Source organism: Pseudonaja textilis, chromosome 2 (assembly GCF_049901715.1).
Source record: "Pseudonaja textilis isolate UNSWEBS1 chromosome 2, rPseTex1.2, whole genome shotgun sequence".
Taxonomy (NCBI): Eukaryota; Metazoa; Chordata; class Lepidosauria; order Squamata; family Elapidae; genus Pseudonaja; species Pseudonaja textilis.
The window spans coordinates 24,326,317-24,354,311 of NC_141991.1; the positions used below are offsets into that span (position 1 = coordinate 24,326,317).

Consider the following 27,995-nt stretch of genomic DNA (forward strand, 5'->3'; position numbering starts at 1 on the left):
TTTATTTTCTGGATGCAATACTATAGAAGACCATTACAACATATTTTTACTTGAAGTCAAAAGAGTCATCAAACTATATGTACCATTAACAGCTCCCTAAACCAGAAAAAACAAAATACCCAAAACAGTAAGAAAGCTTCAATCCAAAAAGAAATCACTTTGGTGGAAAAAGAAATCTGGTTATGTTGCCAACTTCAAAAGCTGATACAAAAATTTATGCCACCCGACTTCCGGCTTGTGGTTCTTCAGTGCAGGCAGGATTCCATGGCTCTGCACGGTTTCTGCCTGTGTTCACTGCCTGAGTGCCTCGAGCCATTTGGCTTCGGGGCTAAGCCACCTTTGTAGAAGGTGGTGAAGACTGGGGGGTTCTGGCAGGGACGAGAGACATCGCATCTCTCTTCCCTAGCCGGCTAAATCTCCCTCTCCGACGGCAACTGAACGGCGATCTTTTATGGCCGCCATTTAGAAGAGCCCAGCCGGGGAAAGAAATGTGCTGGAGGGGTTTGTGAAGAAATGAAACTGATTTTGCTGACCGGGACAAAGGAACAGTGAAAGTATCCTGGTATTTAACACCTACTAAAGACACATTGTTCCCAGACTGAGTAAGCAGCGAATGGATATCAGAGGGAAAAATTTTTTTCTTTTCACTCTCCTTCCAAACGGAACAGCTTTGAGAGAAATCGGAAACCCGCATTGAAGGTATGCTAAATGCTAAAGACTGTGCTAATGCCAAAGGGATATGGATTTCTAAATATTTAAAGAAAATTTTTTCTTCTGCTGTGAGTGGGAAGGGAGAGGAAAAAATATTGAAATTGAAAATAAGGAGCAGACTGCCTAGAATTTTAAAGAGCCATTTGAACATTAATAAGACTTCAAAAGACATATTATAATTGGAATTTTGTGATTTAATAGCAACCCCAGAAAAAGAAATGGAAGAAGGGAAAAAGTGCTAAATGAAATAGTTTATCTGGATTGTTTGGTGACTTTGCATCTTTTGGGAAACTTTTTTTTCTTTGTTTAAAAACACTCGGGTGGTTGTTTTGGGAAAATTTTTTCCTCTTCATAATGGCACCACTTTTGGATGAATTTAAAACTGAATATCTAAAATATAAAAAGGAAGAACAAGACTGGAAAGATACCTTGGACATTCTTTTTCAATCTCTAGAAATGGCAGTGCATTCCTATGGAGAATTGATTGCGCAGCAGGATAATTGGGACAAAGAAGGAACCATTTTTGATGAACATGTGATCCTATTGGGGGAGAAGAAGGAGGAAGAGGAAAAGGAAAAAGGGATTTTAAAACTTAAAAAAACAACCAAAAAGATAAAAATGAGTTGAAGGGTGGATATAAGATTAGGAAACAACAGGAAGGGGAAAGCACAAGAAGAAAAGGGAGGTGGAAAGACAAAGGGGTGAACAGGGTAAGGAAAAGAAGAAGCAAGGGAGAAAGGAAGGGGTGAGAAGTCTCAATGATGGGAAGCAAGATTTGAAGAAACAAAATTTATTTATAGACAATGGGTAAATTTAATTGAAAAAGGGATTCTGTAAGGTACATAAGATTGTGTTATTATAGGCATTTATAGAATAAAATGTTTAAGATATAAATATATAAATAAGTATTAATAGGTACGATTAAAATTTTTCTTCTTCTCTTTATATAATATATTGTGTGACTTTAGGATATGCTAAACAGAATCCCAATACAAGTTATGTGTGATATTAAGTATTATCAGGTTAGGGGAAAGAGTTAAAGGCGTCATACTTTAATTAGTGTACAGGAGAGGTTTTGTTTAAAGAGAAAAAATGAATGGATAGTTGAGAACAGACAAAGAATGTTAAGTATTATGACTTGAACTGAGATGAGTAGAATAAAATTAAGAGAGTTAAAAAAGGAAGAAGCTATATAGAAAATGGAAAACGGTAATAAGATATGGAATGATATATAAAAGGAACATGATTTTTGAAGAGGTGTTTGTATGATGAGTTTTAACCCGGGATCAAGCAACTTTCAGAAAAGATGTTTATGTTTTTATGTTTTATGTCTTGTTTTTTTTTTTTTATTGGAAGAGAATAATGAAAACGTATAAGACAGATGGATATAAAAAATGTATACAATCTAAAGTTAAAGAGATATAATTTGAATAAATAGAAGGAAAAGAAGTAATAAAGAGAAGTTTGGGATAAGATATGAAGATGAACAGATAAGGTAAATATATATATCAAATTGTGCTTGTTTGGAAATGTGATAACTTGGAATAATTCTGTCTTTAAATAAGTTGTTGTATTGGCTTTTTAAGAAAAAAAAAATTCCTATGTCATTATATTTTATGTTTTGTTTGTCTGTGTATTGTTTTGGAAAATCAATAAAATTTGTTCAAAAAAAAAATTTATGCCACCCGATAAAGATTGAATGCACCAATTATCACATTAAACAAGAAGAAAACCTTCTATGCACCAATTCCACACATGCTTTCTACAATTTTGTAAACAACAAACTAAAAGACTCAAGGTCCATCCCACCCCTGAAAGGACCTAATGGTAAAGACTGCAATGACGACACTATTAAAGCCAACCTCTTTAACACATTCTTTGGCTCAGTATTTGTAAACAGCAATGGATCATGCCCAGTATTTCCTAGTCGAACCACAGGCAACTACAATGATCCAATACATATCGATTTCACAGAAGACAACATTGAAAAAGCACTACGCAATCTAAAACCATCCCTATATATTGGACCGGATGGAATATGTGCCTACTTCTTTAAAAAGCTATCCACTGCCATAGCCGAACCTCTAAGCATAATCTTTGAAAAATCATTCAGGACTAGCTCCTTGCCAAACCTATGGTCTCAAGCCATGGTCATCCCCATCTTCAAAAAGGGAGACCCAAGCCTAGTTGAAAATTACAGATCAATCTCTTTATGCTGCGTCACCTGTAAAGTCATGGAATCAATTATTAACCAATCCACCATCCTCCACTTGGAAACAAACAACCTACTCTCTAATAAACAATTTGGTTTCAGGAAAAAATGATCATGTAATCTGCAATTCTTACAATGTAAAAACATATGGACTACATAACTCGATCAGGGCAAAGCAATAGATGCAATCTACATAGACTTCTGTAAAGGCTTTGATTCAGTGGTACATGACAAACTACTCCTAAAACTAAAATCTTACGGTATCTCTGGACACCTGCATAACTGGATAGAAGCATTTCTGTAAAACAGACTACAAATGGTCTAAATTGGGAGCGTCCTATCAAATTCTGTACCTATCAACAGTGGTGTCCCCCAAGGCAGTGTTTTAGGACCAACTCTTTACATACTCTACATAAATGACCTCTGTGATCATATCAAGAGCAACTGCATTCTCTTCGCTGATGATGTAAAGCTATTCAATACCACAGACAGTACTGCTACCCTTCAAAAGGAATGGTCAAACAAATGGCAACTTCAAATCTCAACAAATAAATGCTCTGTCTTACATATTGGCAAAAAAAATCAGAAAATAAAATACAGGCTGAATAGTTAAGACCTTGTTGATGATCCAAACTCTGTCAAGGATCTTGGAGTACTCTTCTCTAATGACCTAAATGCTAGAGCCCACTGTAACTACATAGCCAAAAAGGCATTAAGAGTTGTTAACCTAATCTTACGTAGCTTTTTCTCTGGTAATATTACACTAATAACTGGAGCATACAAAGCATTTGCAAGACCAATTCTCAAATACAGCTCATCAGTCTGGAACCCACATTACGTTTCTGATATTAACACAGTGGAGAAAGTCCAGAAATATTTCACAAGAAGAGTTCTCCACTCCTCTACTCATTGCAGAATACCTTAGGCCACCAGACTCGAAATTCTAGACCTAGAAAACCTAGAACTACGCCACCTTCAGTTGGATCCAAGTATAGTGTATAAAATCATACATTGCATTGTCCTACCTGTCAATGAATACTTCAGCTTCAACCATAACAACACAAGAGCAAACAATAGATACAAACTCAAGGTTAATCGCAACAAACTTGATTGCAGGAAATACAACTTCAGCAATAGAGTGGTCAATGTTTGGAATACTCTAACTCAGTGGCCCCCAACCTTTTTTGTGCCGCGGCCCGGTACCGGCATCACAAAATCATCCGCGGCCCGGTACCGGCATCAGCATGCATGGCAAGGCGAGCCGAGCGACCGGCCAGCCAGCCGTCCCCCACTTCTCCCCGCCACCTTCAACTCCTCCTTTGTACCTGTGTCGATGGGCTTTGGGACGGTTTTGGGATGGTCGCTCGGCTCGCCTTGCCATGCGTGCTGAAAGAATCCTCGTGCCTTAGTTTTGTTCGAAGACCCCCCCCGATGAAACTAAGGCGCGAGAATTCTTTCAGCACCCAAATGCCACTTTCTACCTGGAAAAGCTCACCGGAAGCACTTTTTCATCAAAACAAGATGGCGGTGCCCAGCAAACCAGCGGCCCGGTAGAAATTGTTCCACGGACTGGTACCGGTCCGGGGACCGGTGGTTGGGGACCCCTGCTCTGATTCTGTGGTTTCTTCCCCAAACCCCCAAAAACTTTAACCTTAGACTGTCTGCTATTGATCTCACCCCTTTCCTAAGAGGTCTGTGGGGGGGATGCATAAGCGCACGTGCCTACCGTCCCTGTCCTATTGTTTCTTTTATTTTTATTTTTTATTTTTCTTATATGTATCCATGTATTCATAACTATGTTTTTACTTATACGTATTATTTTGTAAGCAAATGACAAAAATAAATAAATAAAATAAATCTCATAACTGGGAGGGGAAAATGGCTAATTTTAAAACAATTGGAAGCTAATTGTTCATATTTCTATCTCAAACAATAATTAGCCATCAGCTAAACATCAGGTGTTAGAAAGATACAAATTAAAATAATAACTGGCCATTTGAAGATATGTGGACTTCAGCTCCCAGAATTCCCCAGCCAGCATAGCAGAAATAGCATTACATGTTAAGGGTTAGAGAGTCCACATAGCCGGCTAGGGGATTCTGGTTCTAGTTCTCCCATCTTGGCTCAAAAGCTTCTAATATTATCATGGACAAGATATTTTCCCTTGTTCCACTTTTAAAATCTTTATGCTTGTTCACGTTACTGTAGCCAGGAATGAATGAGGAATGCTTGAATGCCCTTCAGATGCTGAGGTCAGCTCAAAAAAAAAATACTCCAGCATGCATTTAAAAACTTATGATTTACAGTGCATATGGCAGTGGGAAATAGAAAGGTTATTTTTAAAAGGAACATTTCCAAAGATTATCAATGCATGAAAATTCTGGACAAAAGAGATACAAATTTTATATGGATTTTCTTTAGTCAAATCCTTAAAGTGATTTGGAAGTGGGACCAAATGACAAATGTTATGAAATTGATTGATTTGTCCACTGAAGGATAATTTCTCCCAAATTTTAGAAATTATAACAAGAATGCTAGAATATTGTTATTTAGTAATGCACTCATTATTAACACAGTAGTAGATTTTTATTATGTTTCTTTTAATCAATTTTTCCTATTCTAGCAATACTCTACCCTCCTATCAACTATATAGGTATTCCTTGTGTTACTATGGCAGTTGGGACTCAAATTTCCATCACTGAGCGATGTGATTGTAAGATGCAATGTTATATGACTGCATTGCTTAATAACAACAATCCCAATTACTGTCATGACCCCAGACCCATTTGGGTTGTTAAGTGGAAAGAGGCAGAAAACACAGAAAAGCAGGCTAGTGGGTGAATGTGTAGGTAATACAGGATGGTAAGGATGTGCTAGACATGGTTGCTATAGAGTACAGGTGAGTACGTGGGGGTAGGGTGGAATGCTGTACACCTCCCTTCCCATACTGTCAATGGGGAGTGGGGGTGCTGCAGGCAGATAGTATGGATTGCAGGCAGACAAAAAAAAAGAGTTACTTCTGACTTCCTGCCAGCTTTTCTGTTGACTTTGCTTCTGGAAAGCTGGCAGGGAACGTTAGAAATCACAATCAGGTGACCACGGCTCATTGTAGTGTCATAACCATGAACTGGGGACAGAACAATAGCAATACCACTTAGATTTATATACCGCTTTATAGTGCTTTATAGTGCCCCCTCTAAGGGATTAACAGGGTCAGCATATTTTCCTCAGCAATCTAGGTCCTCATTTTACCGACCTCAGAGGAATGGAAGGCTGCATCAACCTTCAGCTGGTGAGGATCGAACTGCTGGCTGTGGGCCGAATTAGCCTGCACGACTGCATTCTAACCACTGAGCCACCAGAGTCCCAGATTCGTGCAATCATGTTATTGCAAGGACATTGCAATGGCTGGAACTGTGGAAATCACTGGAACTGTGAGGCTTGGTTATAAGTCCCCACATTCAGTGCTACTTGAATGATCACTGAATGAGTGGACTTAACTTGAGTTCTATTTATATGTGGGAAGATATAATTACATATTGTGACACATAATTCCTATAATATATCATATGATAAGTAAATGTATAATTCTCTGTGTAAGGAGCATTACCTCTTCTTTCACTGAGAATATTTCTTGAGGATTGCAGCTTCAGTTGCCATTTCTTCCTCAGATCTCCATTTGCTGGGGGAATCTTCCGCCTCTTTGTCATGGCGCTGAAGCTTGGTCGGAAAGAAGAGAGGGTTATTCTTTTGAGAGAGAAGTAATTGAAGCAATGAATGTTATGATCATAAAGAGTGGCGTTTTTATCCTGTTCTTTGATTCCAATAATTTATTTCTGATTTTGGATTAATTGGGAAGCTTTCAAATCCTGGAACTTCATTGTCTCAACTTCCTCAGCTTTTAGTTCCTCCACTTCATTTATCTTATACGCAAACATATATGTATACAGGTACACAAGGCTTTATGTAAAGGAAGAACCAGGAGACAAAACCAAAAGCCAGTATATACCTAGCATTTCTGTAATACAGAGGGAGAAACAGTGAATATTTCCTGATGTATCTATTCCAGAAAGAAGACCAGACACCTCAGAAATCTAATACAATTCAGGCAAGGAGAACTTCAGAAGCATCTCCATGTGTGACATGATCAATGTATCTTAAAGCAACCAGAAGGATCATAGGAGAAACCATTTTCTAGGAGAAGCTTTCTCTGACGGTGGGTCTTAACCTCATTCCAGGCTGAGGCTTACAATTTAATAACGCTTTTGTTATAGGTCAAATGTGGTCAGCCTATTACAGTTGAATCAGATAGGTGGAGGACTGGAAATAAAATAAATGAATTGTGAGAAAGAGAGACTGAAATCATCCTTGTTGAGAAAAACTCATCCCCAAAGAGGGGGAGAAAGGATTTTTTTAAAAAGGAAAGGGCGGTGGAAGCAGTAACAGTTTATATTTCATGTTCACTCAGATGTAGATCTCACTCATTCCAGCATTCAGTGTTAGTGGATTTTACTCCTTGTAAATGTGTTTTAGAGTGTAGCCTTCAATAACTATCATATTATAGCATTCATTCTTATCCCTCCTAATCTAGGCATTTGTAAGCATATCTGGCCTGGATTTTTAGTGTCTGAAACAAATAACAGAATAACAGAGTTGGAAGGGACCTTGGAGGTCTTCTAGTCCAACCCCCTGCTCAAACAGAAGATCCTATACCATTTCAGACAAATGGTTGTCCAATCTCTTCTTAGAAACTTCCAGTGTTGGAGCATTCACAACTTCTGGAGGCAAGTTGTTCCACTTATTCATTGTTCAAATGGTCAGGAAATTTCTTTTTAGTTATAGATTGGATCTCTCCTAGATTAGTTTCTATCCATTGCTTTTTGTCCTGATTTCAGATGCTTTGGAGAATAAATTGATCTTCTCTTCTTTATGGCAGCCCCTTAGATATTGGAACACTGCTATCATGTCACCCCTAGTCCTTCTCCCTGTCTCCTTCCATGCAGAGGAGAAAATTGACCAAAGCAGCATTTCTAATCTCATCTAGATAGCGTTTCTCAAATTTGGCAACTTAATTTCCCATGTAGGCTAGGGCATTCTGGTAGTTGAAGTCCACACATCTTAAAGTTGTCAAGTTTTAAAACACTGGTTAAGTTGGATGGTTGGGTTTGAGGAGCTACCTATCATCGACAATTCTCACAACCTCCTATAGCATTCGATATGACTTTGCTCAATAGACTTATGGAAAATTTATAACTGTGGCCAGGAACACCCTTTAGAAAAAGCAGATCCTTTGCCAAGGAGCTTCTAAATCTGTGCCTCCATGTTGCATTGCACTCAGACGCACCAAGAGGTTCTGCGTTGAAATGATTAGCCGGTGACATTACCGTTGCCTGGGAGATGCCCAGTTGGGGGTTTCTGTCATGTCACTAGCAGGATCTGGAGCAAAGGACGGGAGCTCACATAACCCCGTGGCAGCAGTCGGGTTTCAAATGTGGGCTTACTAACCTCCAACTCGGCATCCTAACCACGCAAGCCACCATGCTCCTTGATTCCATGTTATTTCCTCTAATTGTACACTTCCACTGTGCAAGTGCTTGTCAAATCCAGGGCAAGCTGTTGATTTGGGAGATGACAATAACTTTGTATATTTTTGAACCAGGACTTTCTTGCCTCAAAGTGAAAGAAAGAGTGAGATTGCTTTGTGTGGATGAGTTAATGAATGACATATTGAACTTCCCTCAAGCTCTATTGCAACAATGACAACGACAACAATCTGCCATGCCAGAGTATTATCCGCTTTAATAAAACAACTTAAAACCAGGCTGTCAGCTTTGCTGGCAACTTCACACTGGGGAGTGGGCGGCGGGGACATGGAAGGGAGGAAGTGAATCCTTTTTTCCCCAAAGAGAAATATTCTGTTTACAAGTGATCAGAAATGACAGTTGGTGCTTATTGGTGGAAGAGCTTTTTCTGCTTGGAGTGAAACAGGAGGATAATTTATCAGGAAAGCTGGGAAGCCAGACATCTGTAATGATCTGCTTTAAGAAAGGAAGATTTTAGAAGAATATTTGTACCACACAATAAGGATTTAGAGCAAGATGGCAGTAGGTTTTTTTTTCTTTTTTTTGGTTTAAATCTGCCTTGATGCTGAGCAATGTGTGATTTTTTTTTTCTTGGCAATTTAGATTTCCAAAGCTGAAATAACATCATCTAGAATGGCTAGGGGTTTTAATTAATTTCTAACAGCACCACAGGTCAAAGTTCTCTTATATTTACCCTTGCTTTAAAGATCCTTAAAACAGTGCTGTGATCTTAGAGTTGTTTTTACTAACAGTTGCTTTTTAGAACGACTGGGTGCATTGCACACAGATGCCTCGAGTTTCTTTTCCCAGCATTTCCTCTTTTCTGTCCTGTATCTGCTTTAAGATGAAGACGGGCATCTCAAACACCTCTCAAATTGAGTGAGGTGTTCATTGAAGAAGCTAGAAATGGATAATTATGTCAAAGAAATCAGACAAAGGCAACATTCCAGAGATTAGGTTACAAAACTAAGCTGAAGAATCAATTGTCCTCCTTACAGAGTAGTTGTAGCTTCATCAAAGATCGAATTCATTTAAAGGTTAACAGCAGCATTATGAAAAGATAAATTATCTTGGGCTTAGATTTTAACTTTCAAAACACAGTACGCTCCCCCTCCCCTTTTTTTTACAAAAAGAAAAAGGCCATTTTCATCTTCCCAGATTTCCAAAACTGAGATGAGGGATTTGAAAATACCATTAACGTGCATTACCATGTGTTTTGTTCCACTAAGTTAAAACAAGCCAACATATGTCAAATCGCAATTTCCCCAGAACTCTGCTTCCCTTTCTCTACATTGTAAATCTTCCTATAATCACTCTGCAATTGACCCTTAGAAAAGAATTTGGTGGGACTGATGAGATACGTAGTGAATTCTCACGTCTTGTACAGGTAGTCCTTGTCTTACAACTACAATTGAGCCCCCCCACAAAATCTGTTGTTAAGTGAGGCATTCATTAAGTGAGCTTTGCCCCATTTTACGACATTTCTTGCCACAGTTGTTAAATGAATCACTGCAGCTGATAAGTTAGTACCTTGGTTGGTAAGTGAATCTGGCTTCCCCTTTTACTTGGCTTGTCAGAAGGGCAGATAACAGATGACAGATAACAGATAATCAGAGTCGGAAGGGACCTTGGAGGTTATCTAGTCCAAACCCCAACCCAAGCGGGAGACCCTATAACATTTCTCACAGGTGGGACTCCAATCTCTTCTTGAAAGTCTCAAGTGACGACGCTCCCACAACTTCCGAGGGCAAGCTGTTCCATTGGTTGATTGTTCTCACTGTCAGAAAGTTTCTCCTCATTTCCAGGTTAAATCTCTCCTTGTTCAGTTTCCATCCATTATTCCTTGTCTGGCCCATAGGCACTTTAGAAAATAGCTTGACCCCTTCCTCTCTGTGACAGCCCCTCAGATATTAGAAGACTGGTATCATGTCTCCCCTGGTCCTTTTGTTTACTAGACTAGCCATGCCCAGTTCCTGGAACCATTCTTCATATGTTTTAGGTCGCAAAAGGGGATCACATGACCTTGGGACACTGCAACTGTCATAAATATGAATCCATTGACAAGCATCTGAATTTTGATCACATGACCATGGGGATGCTGTTGCAACTGTGCGTCTAACTCCTAAGTCACATTTTTCAGTGCTGTTGTAACTTTGAATGGTCACTAAACAAACTGTTGTAAGTTGAGAACTACCTGTATTGCTTATAAACTTAAAAACTCTACAATTTAACCATTTTCTGGAGGAATGATGATTTCCAGTCCAGCCTGGAATGTGGAAGAATCAAATAATGTCTTTCTACAGTTGTATCTATGGTAGCACTAGGACCAAATTTTTGGACTTCATTCATTTTACTGTTTATTAATTTTTGGCCTATAAAAGGCACAGAATTTCTTTATTCTATGATAAACTTTCATGGCTTCCTGGTCTTGGAGTCCTTCAAGATAGGTGGATTTCTACCAATTGCTTTGCCTGTTAAATTGTTTTTAAACTTAATCTGATGATTAGACCAACAATCATCCTTGTTCAGCATATTATTTTTCACAGTAGCCAACCAGATGCCCCTAAGGTGTTTGCAAGCAGAAAACAGAAACACACTTCTGTTCTGTCGTTATTCCCTTGCAACTGGTATATAAAGGCGTACTTCCCCCAATCCAGATGTAACACTGATGCTTAAGATTAATAGCCATAGATAGAACTGTTCACTGTGGATTTATCTAATTCTTTTTCTAAAGCCATCCAAGGTAGTGGCCTACATCACATCAGTCCACAAGTTAATGATGCATTATGAAAACAAGTGCTTTCTTTCATCTGTTTCTTCCAATCAACTTCAAAGAAAGAAGAAGATACGCAGATGCTGTGGTGAATCTATACCTGTAGGGATGCGGTGGCTCAGTGGCTTAGACATTGAGCTTATCAATCAGAAAGGTCAGCAGTTCGAATCCCTGGCACCATGTAACGGAGTGAGCTCCCATTACTTGTCCCAGCTCCTGCCAACCTAGCAGTTCGAAAGCATGTAAAACAGCATCCCGTGAGCCTTTGGCATTTAGTCACGCTGGCCACATGACCACGGAGACGTCTTTGGACAGCATTGGCTCTTCAGCTTTGTAACGGAGATGAGCACTGCCCCCTAGAGCCAGAAACGACTAGCACGTATGTGCGAGGGGAACCTTTTCCTTTTTATTTATACCTACAAAGATCAAAATCAGGCAAACCAAGGTATTCCCTGTGAACCTCTATAGTAGAGAAAGTTGGACTTTAAAGAAACAAGATAGGAAAATGCCTTTGAACTTGTTGAAGAAGACTTCATGGAATACCATGGATAGTAAAGAAAACCCAAGCCAATAGATTATCAAACAGATCAACCCAGTGTTCTCAAATGGCCAAGTTCAAATTATCCTACTTCAAACACATTGTGCATTATTTCAATGTTTTACAATAGTGGCAAATATCTGTAGCTCTGGTATAGGATGAGGGTTTGTTCTCTGAGCTTGTGGGTTGTTTCTGAACATTTTGTTACCAGGCTAGGTAACATCTTCAGTGGAGTTTAGGAGATGTCAGTGTCAGTGTTCCTCTGTTTATAGGGGCCTCAGGTGTGGGTGTGTTAAATGAGGGTCTTGTGGTGGATCAGTTGTGAGTGATCAGTGAGTCTTGTGATGAGGAGATTACAACAGGTCAGGATCATTGGGAGGTGAACAGCTGTAGTGGTTGCATGGGTTGGAGAGTCAGGGCTGTTTATTTTATTTGTTGTTTGTCTGTCTATCTATCTATCTATCTATCTATCTATCTATCTATCTATCTATCTATCTATCTATCTATCTATCATTCCAAAGTATTTTATATATTTTGTACCAAAATGCATTCTGAAATTATTTTCAAAATGGATGTGCCTGTGTGTGAAAGAACTCTTCTTGAGCCAAAAACTGCTTTGAAAGACTGGAAGAACTGCCACCTTCAGAAGATAACTGCATTCCCTTACCCATATGAATTCAGGAAATATAGATTCAACTGGTTCATTTTAATATGAGACCCAACAAAATTCCCTCGCATCCTTAACCTAATCTAAAGTTAGGAAAGTAGAAAGAGAAGATATTGCTCACCTCAAAAGCAACCTGTAATTCCCAGGTTTCTTCATTCATTTTTTTATTCTTCAACTTTCCCAAATAGACTGGTAACAAATGATGAGACCAAACAAGAGATGCATGCAGCAATGGCGGAATGCCTTAATTCAGAGGTCCTCAACTTTTCCTTCACCACAGACTCCTTTTAAATACTTTTTGTGGCCATGGACCACAGCCACAGACCCCCCAAACTTAACTCAACATTTAAATCATAACATTTCTTTAAGCTTTTGTGGACATTGTGGGCCTCCAGAGCTCCACAGAACGCAGGTTGGGAAACCACTGCCTTCATTTATTTAACGGTTGTCTGAATGCTCCATGATTTGAAGAATTAAGCAATTGGTATCCCTTAGGGAGCTCCTGAACTGAAATTAGCTGAAAGAGTCTTTTCTAGTTCTGTCATTTATTATGATTCCATGAATCTATAATAACATTGTATATGATATAATACAATATGATATGACATGGCTTGAGCATACAAATACGGACTAGATTGGAGGACATTGTCTCTGAACATTTAATTTTGAAATGTTTCCCAGGTTGATCTTTATCAGTCAAGTTAACTGGTGTTTCATGACCCAAAGTGCCTTGCACTGTTCTAAGCTCTTGTTCAAGTTGTGACATCTTCTTCTGGAGTTAGTCTGGTCAAGGACCTATACTCTGATGCTCTTAAGCAAATACTATAATTTGTTACTTATGGAGCTCCCCTTTGAAAGCAGTCCAGAAAGTGCAGCTATTTCAGAAGAACCTGAAACTTATAAACTGTGATAGCTTGCTAGGAAAACATTTCCACAAGCTCCTGGCTTCTTTTTATTTAGAAGCAAAATTCAAGATCCTAGTGCATATCTCTGAAGCCTTACAAGTTTTGTTAGCCAGGTCCCCAGGAGAATGCCTATTCCCACAGTAATAGGACAAGCCAACCAACCTACCCTGAGAATCTTTAGATATCAGAAGCATCAACTGTCAAGCCTCCGTCTAGCTTCATTAAAAAAATGTAGAATAACTTTTGGATTCTTTTATCCCTTTGCTTACAGTCTTCTTTCTCTTTTGGAATCTGCTTGGCAATTCATTCCACGTCTTGCTATAGCCCTGAAACATAAAACAGTAGCTACCCTAACAAGAGCATCAGGGACACACCAATTTTTCCAGTTGTGCGGAATTAATGTGAGCTCATTTGCATTCATTTTAAGTCCTTCCCCCTTCCTAAGTGCTGGGGGCACTACTCTGCCATGTGCTCGGTGAATGCTTTCACCTCCCCTCCCCTTTTAAATCCCCTCCTTTAATAATATTATAAGATGGATTTATAACATACCGAGAGCTAATATCAAAATGAAAATGAGTTTTCTGCCAGTGGAACAACAGTGTCGTTAGTTTGCCTACAGCTATTGTGTCATCTAAGCTTTGCTATGGTAGGAAATAACTTTCTAATGCAGTGTTCTCTACAAAGCTGGATGACATCTGGGTAGCAGAATATAACATAAAAAGTCACAGCACTAAAGCTGGCAGTAAAATTGGGAGCAGGGGGGGGAATGAAAATTTGGATTTGGAGATGTACTAGCAATCCTTGTATATCAATCAATTTATAGTGTTTGTTTATTTATGACATTTCTAACTGCCCATCTCGTTTGGTGTAAGTATAAATAGTGTACAGCACTAAAGTGCTAATATTGATCTTTAAAGCTGTGGTTGAATGTAGTCTGGAGGGAGGGAAGGGCTGATTTCCAGGGGATAAAGGGGCAGTGTAGCTTGGAAAATTTAATTGGCAAGAAGACAGTTAAAACAACTCTTCCCTAGCTTTTCCCATGGTATATCTGTAGTTACACAAATAGTTGCTTTAGTCTGGCAATATTTTATCTGTAGGTGAAGAACAGTGAAGGAAACTGCTCTTAAGTAACTCCATAAGTCATTCTTGGGTCTTGACAAAAGCCCTCCATGGCCACAGGACTTGGGTATCTCTCCCTGATTTCATCTCCCCATCCCAACAGATCCTAAAGAATGGGCATGTTATGGGTTCTGCCATCTAGGGAGTTTCATTTGGCAGACCCTAGACAGCAAGTCTTTTCTTCCATGGTGCCTACAATGTGAAATTCCTTCCCTTGGAGATGAAGTCAACTTCATCACTCCTGTATTTCCAAAGGCCCTTCAAGACCTGGCTATGTCAGCAGGCCTGGGGACCACAGTGTCAGCTCTGGAAGCCATATTAACACCAGAAGCTTCCACCCTGCCACATTCCTGTGCCTGGGAAATTAGGAGGGGGGATTTTTAGAGTGTTAGTAGTTAGACATAATAGCATTCTTCTTTTCGGTCAATGTCATGTTATTCCTGTATCTGGAGGAGGAGTGGTTGGAGGGATGTCTCAAGTTGGGACAGGTGGTGATTGGACCATTTGATGGACTGATGGGTGCAGGGGTTGGGTTTTGATTTTTTATTTACTGAGGGGAAACCTGGAACTCTCAAATTCGGGTTTTCCCAGATGTGCCAGTATGACTTCTCCAATAAAAAGAAACTTTGAGAAAATGCCTGTCTTGGAGTTTTTGATTAGAGTCTGGTTTTGCTGGAACACTGACAATGGGTGAATTAGTTAGGTGGATCCCTTGCTGTTAATATTCCTCTGCTTATTACTTTCTTTCTTAGTTTTGTTCTTATAGTTTTAAATAATTTTAACAAATGTTATATAATGGTTTATATTTCTACTGTTTTATATCATTGTTGCATGTCCAGAGTCGCTTTCTGTGAGATAGGCAGCCATATGCATTTGATTGATAAATAAAAACAATAACAAATAAAAGAAGACAAATGTCAGCCATTGAACTATGTTGCAACCTCTTCATTTTCGTTCCAGCAGTCTACCTGGCACTATCAACTGCATTAATGTGCCTATCTGCAGATACCTGCAGCAGAAAACTGATAAATATTATTCAAGAAAAAAATACCTTGCTTTTAAAAATTTGTGCTGAATTGAAAATATGATTAATGCAAGAGGTCAACAGAATTGCCAAAGCAGTCAAAACCATGATAAAATCATGTCACATTGCTATTCAGCGGCAGCAGTAATGAATGGCAAACAATCATCAAAATCACTAACAGCCACCAAGGTAGAATTTGAAACTCAGCAGGTGTCATGAAGAGGTTGCATCGGTAAGGTTAGGTTTTGAGAAGACTCAGCATGGTTTTTATAGTATTGGGTGTCAAATGGACTCTCAGCCTTAGCCCTGTGCCATCCCATTGTTTCTACTTCCTCACCTTACATTTTGGGGAAGTTCATAAGATTTGACCACTTTCACTATCAAACAGTATGTCAGTGGTCCTTTTAACAATTTGGACTACAGGCAGGGTTGAAAATGAAGATATAATTAAAAGTTGCAAGAATCAATTTCACAAATCCACTAGGATTATTCTGAAATCCTTAACATTTCCAAAGCTTCTTGATACATTTTATTATACATCCCATGGGGAACATATAAGTGAGGCCAGATGTTCATTAGTTGCTTGGGTGCAACTTGGATTTATATACTTTAAATGAGGAGGTAGTTGTTCCCTGGACCATCTGGGGGATTTATAGATTATATGACTAATCATGTTTCTAGTGTATATGAAATACAGCCTTCCAGTCACATACAATCCATTGAGTATCCATACTCTATTCTTAAGGTAGCTCATATAACTCATTGACTAAATTCCATTTGTAAGCGTTGATATACATGGAAAGTAAATAATATCTTGTCAAAATCTTTCCACGGTTTCCACAGTTTCCATAGTGTCTCTAGCACTACCTGTACTGATCATTAGAATGTGTATAATTTGGATGCTATTCCAGCATTTCCTAGCTAAGGTGGACTGTACATTTAAATACAGTCCATTAAGTACATTTAAATAGGTTATGTATATTTTCAGTACAAAATATTTTTCTGTGGAGAAGATCTTACTCAAAAAGAATGAATAGAATGAGTGAGTGCCAGTGTAGGGTAGTGATTAAGGTGTTGGATTGGAACCAGAGGTGGTATTCAGCAGGTTTCGGCCAGTTCTGGAGAACCATTAGCAGAAATTTTGAGTAGTTCAGAGAACTGGCAGAAACTCCGACTGGAGATTTTACAGTATCCTTCTCCTGCTAGGCCCACCAAGCCACATCCACAGAACCAGTAGTAAAAAAAAATTGAATCCCACCACTGATTGGAATAATGGAGATATAGGTTCAAGTCCACCCCACAGCAATGAAAGCTAGGGCCAATCATTCTTCACAGCCCAACCAACTCACAGGTTTATTGATAAAGGGGAAAAAATGGGGGGAGGATGTCTATGCTACCTTGAACTCTTGAATAAAGTAGTAAACATATATTATATAAAAATAATTGGAATGATTATCCATTCCAATTATCCAAACAGCTTATCAATAAGGCTGTTTAGAGGGGCTGATGGACACAACCAAAAATCACATAATTCTAAAACTCGTCTGGTATTAATGCTAGGATGGAAAACTACTTGTTAATCAAGTATGCCAATTTGAGATAAGCCATGCTGGAAGAAAAGTGAGACATTAAAATAGTAATTTAGCTAAATAAATGAATGCATTAATAAAAATTGAATAACCCTCTGGATTTTCATCCATTCATTAGCTGTATGAAGAAGCTATTCTTCTAGAAGCTCAAGCCTGCACATCCCATCTTCCATTTTTCTCAGCACACACTAAGAGATAAGCTGGACATAAAGATGACGATTGGTTCAGAATCACCTAACTGAGCTTCATGGCTGACACTGATTTGAAACTGGGACTTCCTGATTCTAGTTCAAGACCTTAACCTCTGCAATAAGCTGCTTTCTTAAAATGCAAAATAGAGTGGAAAGTGCTTACCAGAAGTAAAACATTTGGAAAGGACAGCTGTTCAAATGAAGATGTTGATCACAAACATTATCCTGTTAACTATTTCTAGAACTTCCTGTTTAAATTATTTAAACCCCTGCAGTGCTACCCAAATAAGGCAACAACCAGTTAAGTTGTAGCTGCCTCTACATCTTCCCAGTTTCTTCCTACTATTGCCATTTGGGGTAAGTGGAGTGGTCATCTAGTTGTGAAGATGCTTGCCTCCCACTCAGAAGAGTTCAATCCTATGTAATGGCAGATGTTTTTCTCCTAAGGCACAAAGAAAAAACGTCTGCTGCGAACTCCACATGGCATCAGGAAGGGCGTCCAGCTAATAAATGCTCAGCTCCATCCAGTCCTCTATACCAAGGGAGTTTATTGCCATCTAGGGCAGTGATGGCTAACCTTTTCGGTGCCCAAAGCGCGCATGAGAGCGTGCACCCCCAAAATGCAATGCATGCACGTCCCCCACACATGTGCGTGCATCCCCTGCACATGGCACTGCACCCTGTGTATGCAAACACATTTCCGTGCATGTGCCCTACCCCCGTGCATGCACCTGCATCCCCTGTGCATGTGCTCCATCCCTCACATGTGCCCTGCCCCCCACGCATGCGAAGCAGAGACCTGAAGACCATCTGGCATGCGTGGAGGAGCTGAGCTGGGGTGATGGCTCACATGCCCACAGAGAAGGCTTTGCATGCCACCTCTGGCACGCTTGTCATAGGTTCTCCATCATGGATCTAGAGTAAGTCCTGGTTAGCACTTAGTCTTGAGACCACAAAGAAATCAGAGGACTAGAGGCTGGATTATAGAAGAAATCAAATTGACTACATTATTCTAAAAGAAGGTGGAGGAGCTAAGTTACAGCATCAAAGTCATTACCAGGTCCTCACAGGTGACAAACTGCTCATGTGCATGCTTTGAGATAAGTTAAAGAAGAAAGCCAACCAGTCTTTTGAAAGATGCACAAAAGCCCAAAACATATGCTGTCTAGAAGTTTAGAGGCAGGACATCTGCTTCACATTTTAAAGATTCTAGTCCCTACCATTTCCAGATTGGATAGCAATCCCCATGACTGAATCTATGGAGATCCACAGCAATCATTATCAGCCAACCATCTTCTAGGCAACTTAAGTATGGTCGTGCTATTGCCTACAGCAATGTTTCTCAGCCTTGACATCTTTAAGATGAGTGGAATTCTCCATGCTGGCTGGGGAATTCTGAGAGTTAAAGTCCACCCATTTTAAAGTCACTAAGAAATACTCTCTATACACTGTCTAGTGCCACCATAATTATAACTCATACTAATTCTATAAAGTTGCTCAACTAACTTTAGTTGAGTAACTTTACAGAAGTTACTATAACTTCTAACTCAGAGCCCTTCACTGGATAATGAAGGCTATGCTGTATTTTCAAGACGATGCTCCAATCTGAGAGGAAACAGCTCATAACTTCCTGAAATACGATTGTTCTCCCATGCTAATTAGAAATTGTCATGTGTTGAATTAAGTTTTGAAATTATGAACAATCATTGAATGAGGCAAGAGTACCATAAATTCCAAGATTCCTTTTTTATGGCTTTTGAGATTACATACTTGCAACAATCTTCATGGCACCCTATTACATGGTTCTTGGTGTTATACATAGGCATACAGTGAAACTTTGATTTACTGGGCAATTTTGAATTACCGTGCAATACAATTAACTTAACATGTATTGGACAAATAAAAATTGTCATGAGGACATACTCTCTGATTTTTCTCTCAGGCAATCAGGAATAAAGAAAAACCTTGAAAGAAAACAAATAAACAAGGTTGAGCATGAAAAGAACAAAAAAGAAATAGATTACAATTGAACAGAGATTTTAAAGTTATCATAGTGGTTATAGTTTTCTAACATTACTATGTAATTAGTTTTACATAGTAAAGTATTTTCTATATATTATATTAAATTAGAAGACCAAGAATCACATTAAACTAGAAAGGAATGCCAAGCAACATGGTAAACGGAATATAAATCACTGAAAAATGTAAAAAAAGGAATAAAACAGACCACTCTTTTCATGTAATCTAATAAATTAAGGTTCACTGTATGTCTAAATATATTACTGTAATGGAATATATTAATGGAACAATTCATAAATCTAAAAAAATATATGGTTTAAAGTTCCATTTTATTGCCAGTTTCCGACCTAGATCCTATAAAGAATATTTTAGATATTACTATCTACATTAATTTCTTTTTCAAGTTTTATAAGCTGTAAATCAATTGTTTTTATACTCATGTTAGCTATTAAATATTTTCCTGTACACCATTTCAATAACTGTGCTATTTGTAACAAGTTCTGACTATCCTTTTTAACCACAGTTCTCTTTCTGAGAATGGTTATATTGACAGTTCAGAATCTTCAAAACACGATTGCTCCAATAATTAAAATAAACAACTGTAAGAAATACAACTGTCTAGATCCGCTATTTAAAACAGATGAGAAGTCTATACCCATGCCTCTCCCTAGTCAGGTATTTAAATCCAGTGAAATCTGTGGAGTTTCTATGAGAACTACAGGTAGTCCTTGAACTTACACAGTTCATTTAGTGACTGTTCAAAGCTAAAACGGCACTGAAAAATGTGACTTATGACAATTTTTCACATTTATGACCATTGCAGCATCCCCATAGTCATGTGATTTACATTAGGATGTTTGACAGCTGACTCACATTTATGACGGTTGCATTGTCCCAGAATTATGTGATCTCCTTCTGCAACCTTGTGACAAGGAAAGTCAATGGGGAAACCAGGTTTACTTAATAACCGTGTTACTAATTGAAGAACAGTAATGATTCATTTAACAAATGTGGCGAGAAAAATCATAAAATTCCCTTAACAAATTTCTCACTTAACAACATAAATTTTGAGCTCAACTGTGGTCATAGGTTGAGGACCACCTGTATGATAAGCATTGGAATTCAGCTTTGCTTCCCATACCTATAAAAAAAATTAGGAAGTGATTTGATTACAAAGTCGCTAAATGAAAAATGAATGTATTGAACAAAGGTACAGTGCACCTTGGAAAGTTATCTATGAAATTAAATGTTCATTGTCATATAAATAGAATATGGGATTTTGACCTGATTGAATAATATCAAAATAATAGGAGAGGAATGTAGACGAAGCCCAATATTTCCACCTCAACTTTGCAAAACAGGGACAAGAAATGCATTCTAAGGTGCATTAACCTTTTGATATAGTAATTTCTTGCTCTGCACAAGGGAGTTGTATTTGTCAAAGATACATGGGAACTTCATGTTCCAGTTGAATTGTTGGGTTTTGTTTTATTCTTCCAGGAAAATGGACTCAATGTTACCGTACACAGTTCTTGACAGGAAAATCAACAAGGCATTCACAGACTGTATGACAATGAAAGCTGACAAGCAGAGGTAGAGGGAGGAGTAAAATATCATCATTTAACATTCACTTTTAAAAATAAGACCCACTTGTTACACGGTGGTCGTTTTTCTTCTTTTTTTCTTATGCTCCATTTTGTTATAGTGAGTCAGAGTTAAATGCCATGACATTTAAATCAGAAAAAGACAAGAAGTAAACGTTGCGGCATATAGCACTCCAAAAAGAAATTTGAGAAACGTGTGCAAGAAATATTGCAAATCCACCCCCCACCTCCCTTGGATAGTACATCAAGCTATTTTGATCTTAGTTTCTTAGTTACAGACCAGATTGCAGTAATGAATTTCTGGATGAAGGGCAACTCCCTAGCTGTTCTATGTCTTCAGGTGTTTGCATAGCTAGAATAAATTTCTTTGCATGTAATCATTTTTGAGATGATTTTAATCAATGTCTTTTGTGAGCTGAATTACCCCCGAAGTGAAGTGTGTTATAAGAGGGGTCTAATGGGATGGATAACACATCCTCCTTGGTTTATTCTCTCTTCCCCCCTTTTCTTCTTCCTTGGCACAAGCTGTTAGTGATGACTATTACACATCCCATGGACTGCAAAAATCACAAATGAAGCAGTCCCAAATCGAATCTCACCCAAAATATCACTCGAAGCCAAGATCACCAAACAAAGGATATTGTACTTTGGCAATGTCAGGCAAGCAAAAGTTGATCATGCTGGAGTGATCAGCAGAAAAAGGAAAATTTCCCATTGGCTGGACACAGAGATGACCATGGCAGATCTGAAGGAGGCCATGTAAGACATGGAGGGGTATGGAGAGTACTGATCCATAGAAAGGTCAAGGGTTAAACATGGCTGAATGCCTGATGATGATGACAAGACAAAAGCAGTGGAAAACATGGTGTGGCTGAACCTGAGCTTTGTTACAACCTTTACATGGAAAGGTAAAATATTTCTCCCACAAAAGCTCTTCCCGCTACATATTCAGTTCTGGGAAAGCTTCTTCTATATGTAAAAGGGAGATGTTTTTTGGCACAAAGTTACTTTGACACAAGCTTGATTCACACACTTGGACCTTGTCATTTATTCTGACCAAGGCTTCCTGAGACACCAACAAACACATATAAAATCCAAAACTCTTTTATTTTAGACCAATGACTGTGAATTATCATCACTCACGGCCCGGAATGAGTCTTAACCAGTTATAATTAGTCCCAGGGACATCTGCCAAAGTTCTTTGTAAGATATCTGATAAGAATGCACCTTATCTTACGTGAAGTGCTGCCAACGTTTAAAGTCCCAATTAGTCTTTCCAAAACCAAACAGAGAACAAATTCACCATGGAGCTTTCAGAGTCCAAACCGATCAGAGCGAATGACTTTGCTTCCTGCAAAGATTTTCCTACCTTTGCACTTCCTTTATACCTTATGGGAGGGGCAATCATCTCCAAGCCTTACTCCCGAGTCTCCCCTTTTGTCTTAGCTGCTCTTGCCATCTGGCAGCTCTGTGCACCACGCACTGAGAACAGGCTCCCCTTGTTCCTCTGCCTTGCTGCTGCCAGATTCAGGAGGCTCTGGAGTCAGCACATAACTCCCAGATGGTCCTGGCCCCATCTCTGTATCAGACACAGGACTCTCGTCCAAGTCCTCCCCAGACTCCCAGACTGGTCCCTGTTCTTCTCCACTGTCTAATTCTGCTGCCGTCTGCACAGTCTGCCAGTGAACCACAACATCATGCAATCCTTTAGACACTGATTTTAATCAGTTCCTGAGCCCCAATCTTTCACTACATAGGGTTAAAAACCAAATGAAGGCAGGATACCTAAACATTCTCCAATATGCAGTATTATTTTATGTGACCTAGGCTTTTTTCTTAATCTGAGGAAATAGAACCATTACTGTGGAATCCCGGGTGTTCTCTAAACTTGACTGTTTTCTTACAGACGTTTCATTAACCAACTATGCAACATCATCAATGCTAGAAGAGAGTAGGGTTTGCTTTCTGTTTATATAAAAATGGCCAGTCCTGTTGGTGGGAGTATTCTTGATTAGGCTGCTGTTTATTATTGATTTGTTTGTCTGCCTTGGTAGTTCCTGAGTTGGGGTATTCTTTACTGCTTGGTTGTTGGTCTGTATATTTATTTTATTTATTTATTTTGATTTGTCAATTGCTTACAAGATAATAGGTATAAGTATATATATAGTTATGAATACATGAAATGGGTACATATAAGAAAAATAAAAGAAACAATAGGACAGGGATGGTAGGCACGTTGGTGCACTTATGCACGTCCCCTATAGACTTCTTAGGAAAGGGTTGAGGTCAATTTTAGACAGTCTAAGGTTAAAGTTTTTGGGGTTTGGGGAAGAAACCACAGAGTCAGGTAGAGTATTCCAGACATTGACCACTCTGTTGCTGAAGTTGTATTTCCTGCAATCAAGTTTGGTGCGGTTAATCTTGAGTTTGTATCTATTGTGTGCTCTTGTGTTGTTATAGTTGAAGCTGAAGTATTCATTGACAGGTAAGTCATTGCAATGTATGATTTTATATACCATACTTAGATCAGACTGAAGACGGCATAATTCAAGGTTTTCTAGGTCTAGAATTTCAAGTCTGGTGGCATAAGGTATTCTACAACAAGTAGAGGAGTGGAGAACTCTTCTTGTGAAATATTTCTGGACTTTCTCAACTGTGCTAATATCAGATTCATAATGTGGGTTCCAGACTGATGAGCTGTATTCGAGTATTGGTCTAGCAAATTAGAATCTAGTTAGTAGTGTGATATTACCAGAGAAAAGCTACGTAGGATTAGGTTAACAATTCTTAATGGCTTTTTGGCTATGTAGTTACAGTGGGCTCTAGCACTTAGATCATTAGAGATGAGTATTCCAAGTTCCTTTTCAGAGCTTGATCATCAACAACGTCTTGACTATTCAGCTTGTATTTTATTTTCTGATTTTTTTTTTGCCAATATGTATGACAGAGCATTTATTTGTTGAGATTTGAGGTTGCCATTTGTATGACCATTCTGATACATACTCAAGATCTTTTTGAAGGGTAGCAGTACTTTCTGTGGTATTGAACAGCTTTACATCATCAGCGAAGAGAACGCAGTTGCTCTTAATATGATCACAGAGGTCATTTATGTAGAGTATGAAGAGAGTTGGTCCTAGAACAGTGCCTTGGGGGACACCACTGTTGACAGGTACAGAATTTGATAGGACGCTCCCAATTTGGACCATTTGTTGTCTGTTTGACAGGAACCCTTCTATCCAGTTATGCAGGTGTCCAGAGATACCATAAGATTTTAGTTTTAGGAGTAGTTTGTTGTCTACCACTGAATTAAAGGTTTTACAGAAGTCTAAGTAGATTGCATCTATTGCTTTGCCCTGATTGAGTTGTGTAGTCCATATGTTTTTGCAGTGTAAGAGTTGCAAATTACAGGATAGTTTTTTTCTGAAACCAAATTGTTTATTAGAGAGTAGGTTGTTTGTCTCTAAGTGGAGGATAATGGATTGGTTAATAATTGATTTCATGACTTTAAAGGTGATGCAGCATAAGGAGATTGGTCTGTAATTTTCAACTAGGCTGGGGTCTCCCTTTTTGAAGATGGGGATGACCGTGGCTTAAGACCATAGTTTTGGCAAGGAGCTGGTCCTGAAAGATTTTTCAAAGATTATGCTTAGAGGTTCGGCTATGGCAGTGGATAGCCTTTTTAAGAAGTAGGCACATATTCTGTCCAGTCCAATAGATAGAGATGGTTTTAGATTGCGTAGTGCTTTTTCAACGTTGTCTTCTATGAAATTGATATGTATTAGATCATTGTAGTTTTCTGTGTTTCGGCTAGGAATACTGGGCATGATCCATTGCTGTTTACAAATACTGAGCGAAAGAATGTGTTAAAGAGGTTGGCTTTAATGGTGTCGTCATTGCAGTCTTTACCATTAGATCCTTTCAGGGGTGGGATGGACCTTGAGTCTATTAGTTTGTTGTTTACAAAATTGTAAAAAGTGCGGGTGGAATTGGTGCGTAGAAGGTTTTCCTCTTGTTTAATGTGATAATTGGTGCATTCAGTCTTTATCTGATGGCATAAATTTTTGTATCGGCTTTTGAAGTTGGCAATGTGACCAGATTTGTTTTTTCACCAGAGTGATTCAAGTTTGGATTCAAGTTTCCTTATTGTTATGGGTAATCTTTTTTTGTTGTTTTGGGAGTTGTTGTTGGTACATATAGTTTGATGACTCTTATATCTTATATATCTTACATATCTGCTACTAATATTCTCTCCTATTAGAGTCATTATTGTGTGCATTGAAGAGTACTTATATTGCATTGTGGCAAGCTGATTAGCAAATCTTTTTCTACAGATGAGAGGAAAAAACTATTTCAGGGCGCATAAGCTGGTGTCATGTCAAAAGGGATGCTGACACTTAGGCTAGGAATGGTGAGAAATATCATAGATACAGGAACAATCATATTCTAAACTTCCTAATGGAAGATTTTGATAATTTATTTGTTACAAGAAACATGATTTTTTGGAGTGTGAGGAGCTTGTTTGTTTAGCCAATTTTAGTTCTGAGTTGAATCTCTTCGTTTCTTTGCTTTTCACTCCCTTACAGGCTTTAAGCCTCCTTCCCCCAAGAAAATGAAGAGCAACAGAAACATGCATACACCACTTGCAACAGATGGCAGTGCAGTGAAACATTAAATCCAATTTGGATACCTGAATCATACCATGCATAGTTTTTACACAGGCTCCAAATAAAGTTCTGTGACTTTTCCTGGGAATTCTAGTCTTGGAATTGACATCCTGAAAACTGAGGTTACAGCAAAAATATCATTTATGTAGAGAACTTTTTTATATATAAAAGAAGAATTAATATCACAGTAACTCAGCAAAAGAGCAGAACAGAATAGAATTCTTTATGGTCAAGTGCGATGGGACTCACAAGGGTTTTGTCCCCAGTGCTTAAGCTCTTGATATACATACAAGCAACACAATAGTAAATCATAAGATACAATAATAAATCATAAGATACAACTAACAAAGTGATAGTCATCAGATACCAACAGGAGTAGGTAATAGGAAAATTGAGAAGGATAATAGTAATACAGTTGTACTACATGGGTAAATATCTATTGAGTCTAAGACGATGTCTAAAACAGTGCTGTGGGAATTATGTGTTTAGCAGAGTGATGGCCTGGGGGAAAAACTGTCTTTGTGTCTAGTTGTTTTGGCATGCAATGCCCTATAGCGGTGCCCTGAGGGGAGAAGTTGAAACAGTTTATGTCCAGGATGGGAAGGGACTGTAGATATTTTTCTCAGGCCTCTTTGTGGCTCCTGCAGTATACAGGACCTCAATGGAAGGGCAGACAGACTGGTTGTGATCGTTTTTTTCTGCAGTCCCAACTATCCTTTGAAGTAGTCCTCAGCTTATGAATAGTTGCTTAGCAGCTATTTAAAGTTACAATAAACCCCCCAAAAGGGGCTTATGGTGCAGATTGGAAGGTCTGACATCTATGGTTATATGGCTGCATTTTGGATGCTCAGCAACCTGCACTTATGGCTGCTTTGCAGTGTCCCACAATCAAATGATTACAATTTACTTTGTTTTTGCCAGAAAGCAACATTTACTTCTGGTTTCTAGCAAAAACCACTCCACAGGAAACATTGGGTTCATTAAAAACCACCAAATCTGCTTTTAGAAAAAGCTACTTCCTATCAGTGGCACTTTTCCCCCACCACTCACTAATTCACTAAAACTATTGACTAAAATTATAACAACAACAAAACATTGCATGGAAACATTATAAAATAATAATAATAATAATGCCTTAAGGACAAATGTATACAAAGCCAGAATTGAGAAGACAGGAACAGACAGTAAGTGCTGCCTATGCAGAGAAGCTGAAGAAACAGCGGACCATCTGGTAAGCTACTGCAAGAAGATTGCACAAACTGACTACAAGCAGCGGCATGACAAAGTAGCAACAATGGTGCATTGGAAGATGTGCAAGAAATATCATTTGCCTGTAAGCAAGAACTGGTGGGACCAAAAAATAGAAAAAGTCACAGAAAATGAAAAGTTAAATTGCTCTGGGACTTCAGAATCCAGACAGACAGGCACCCGCCACATAACACCCTGGACTTAACAGCAGTCATAAGAAAGGCAAAAAAAGTCTGGATAGTGGATGTGGCAGTGCCTGGAGACAGCAGGAGAGAAGAGAAAGAACAGGAGAAGATAACAAAATACAAAGACCTACAAATAAAAATAGAACAACTATGGCAAAGACATTTGTGAACACTTAACAATTCTAAGCTGAATCCTCTTTTGACTCCACCCCCTGGCTTTGCCTGCTCTTCTCCTACAATCTCACATTTTAAGGATAGAGTGAAACTGGAGCTATTCACACAGTGATAGTTCAGATTTATTTATGATTGTTATGGGCTTCATACTCTATATTTTCACTGAAGCATGGTGCTCAAGATGGCTAACAACATAAAAATAAATCAACAATGTACCAAAGGTGCTTTTCAAGAGACAACGGGACTTTCTGGGGGTTTTTTTGGTTTTTTTTTTTTTGAAGACATTTTGCTTCTCATCCAAGAAGCTTCTTTAGCTCTGGCTGGATGGTGGGGAATGGAAGGATTTCTTTTGCCAGAGAGTCATTGAGACCCTCAGGTACATTCTAAAAAGAATGCAAATGACCAGCTGTCTGAAAGGAGTATAAATCCTTCCATTCTCCACCATCCAGCCAGAGCTGAAGAAGCTTCTTGGATGAGAAGTGAAGAATCTTCAAATAAAAAAACAGAAAGTCCAATTACCTCTTGAAAAAGCACCTTTGGGACAACACTGACTTGGATGACTGAAAATCTCCATAGACAAATCAACAATGTAATTAAAATCCAACTTCAAAACCCAGCTAAAACACATTTTTAAGCAATAACAAAGCCTAATCTTCTCCCCATCTCTGTAGTGCAAATCCATGCTTGTAAATGACAGCCCTGTCTGACCAAAATTGTTTTGACCTGATAACAGAAAAGCAATAAGGAAGTAGCCTGTCCTCCCATAATAGGATATTTCACCACTAAGAAG

At 38.6% G+C, this 27,995-nt stretch overlaps 1 protein-coding gene across 3 annotated transcripts in view; it reads right to left on the minus strand.

Annotated features, from left to right (window-relative positions):
• The window catches only part of FHIT (fragile histidine triad diadenosine triphosphatase), a 927,448-nt gene that overhangs the window by 11,978 nt on the left and 887,475 nt on the right, over window positions 1-27,995 (minus strand). For 2 of the 3 annotated variants that reach the window (XM_026721738.2, XM_087923571.1), the window contains one exon: window positions 6,534-6,643. The exons of the other annotated variant lie outside the window; for it this stretch is intronic. In XM_026721738.2, coding sequence (XP_026577523.1) covers window positions 6,542-6,643 — 102 coding nt within the window. In that variant the 3' untranslated portion in view covers window positions 6,534-6,541. The remainder of the gene's footprint in view (window positions 1-6,533; window positions 6,644-27,995) is intronic. 3 annotated transcript variants of the gene reach the window in all.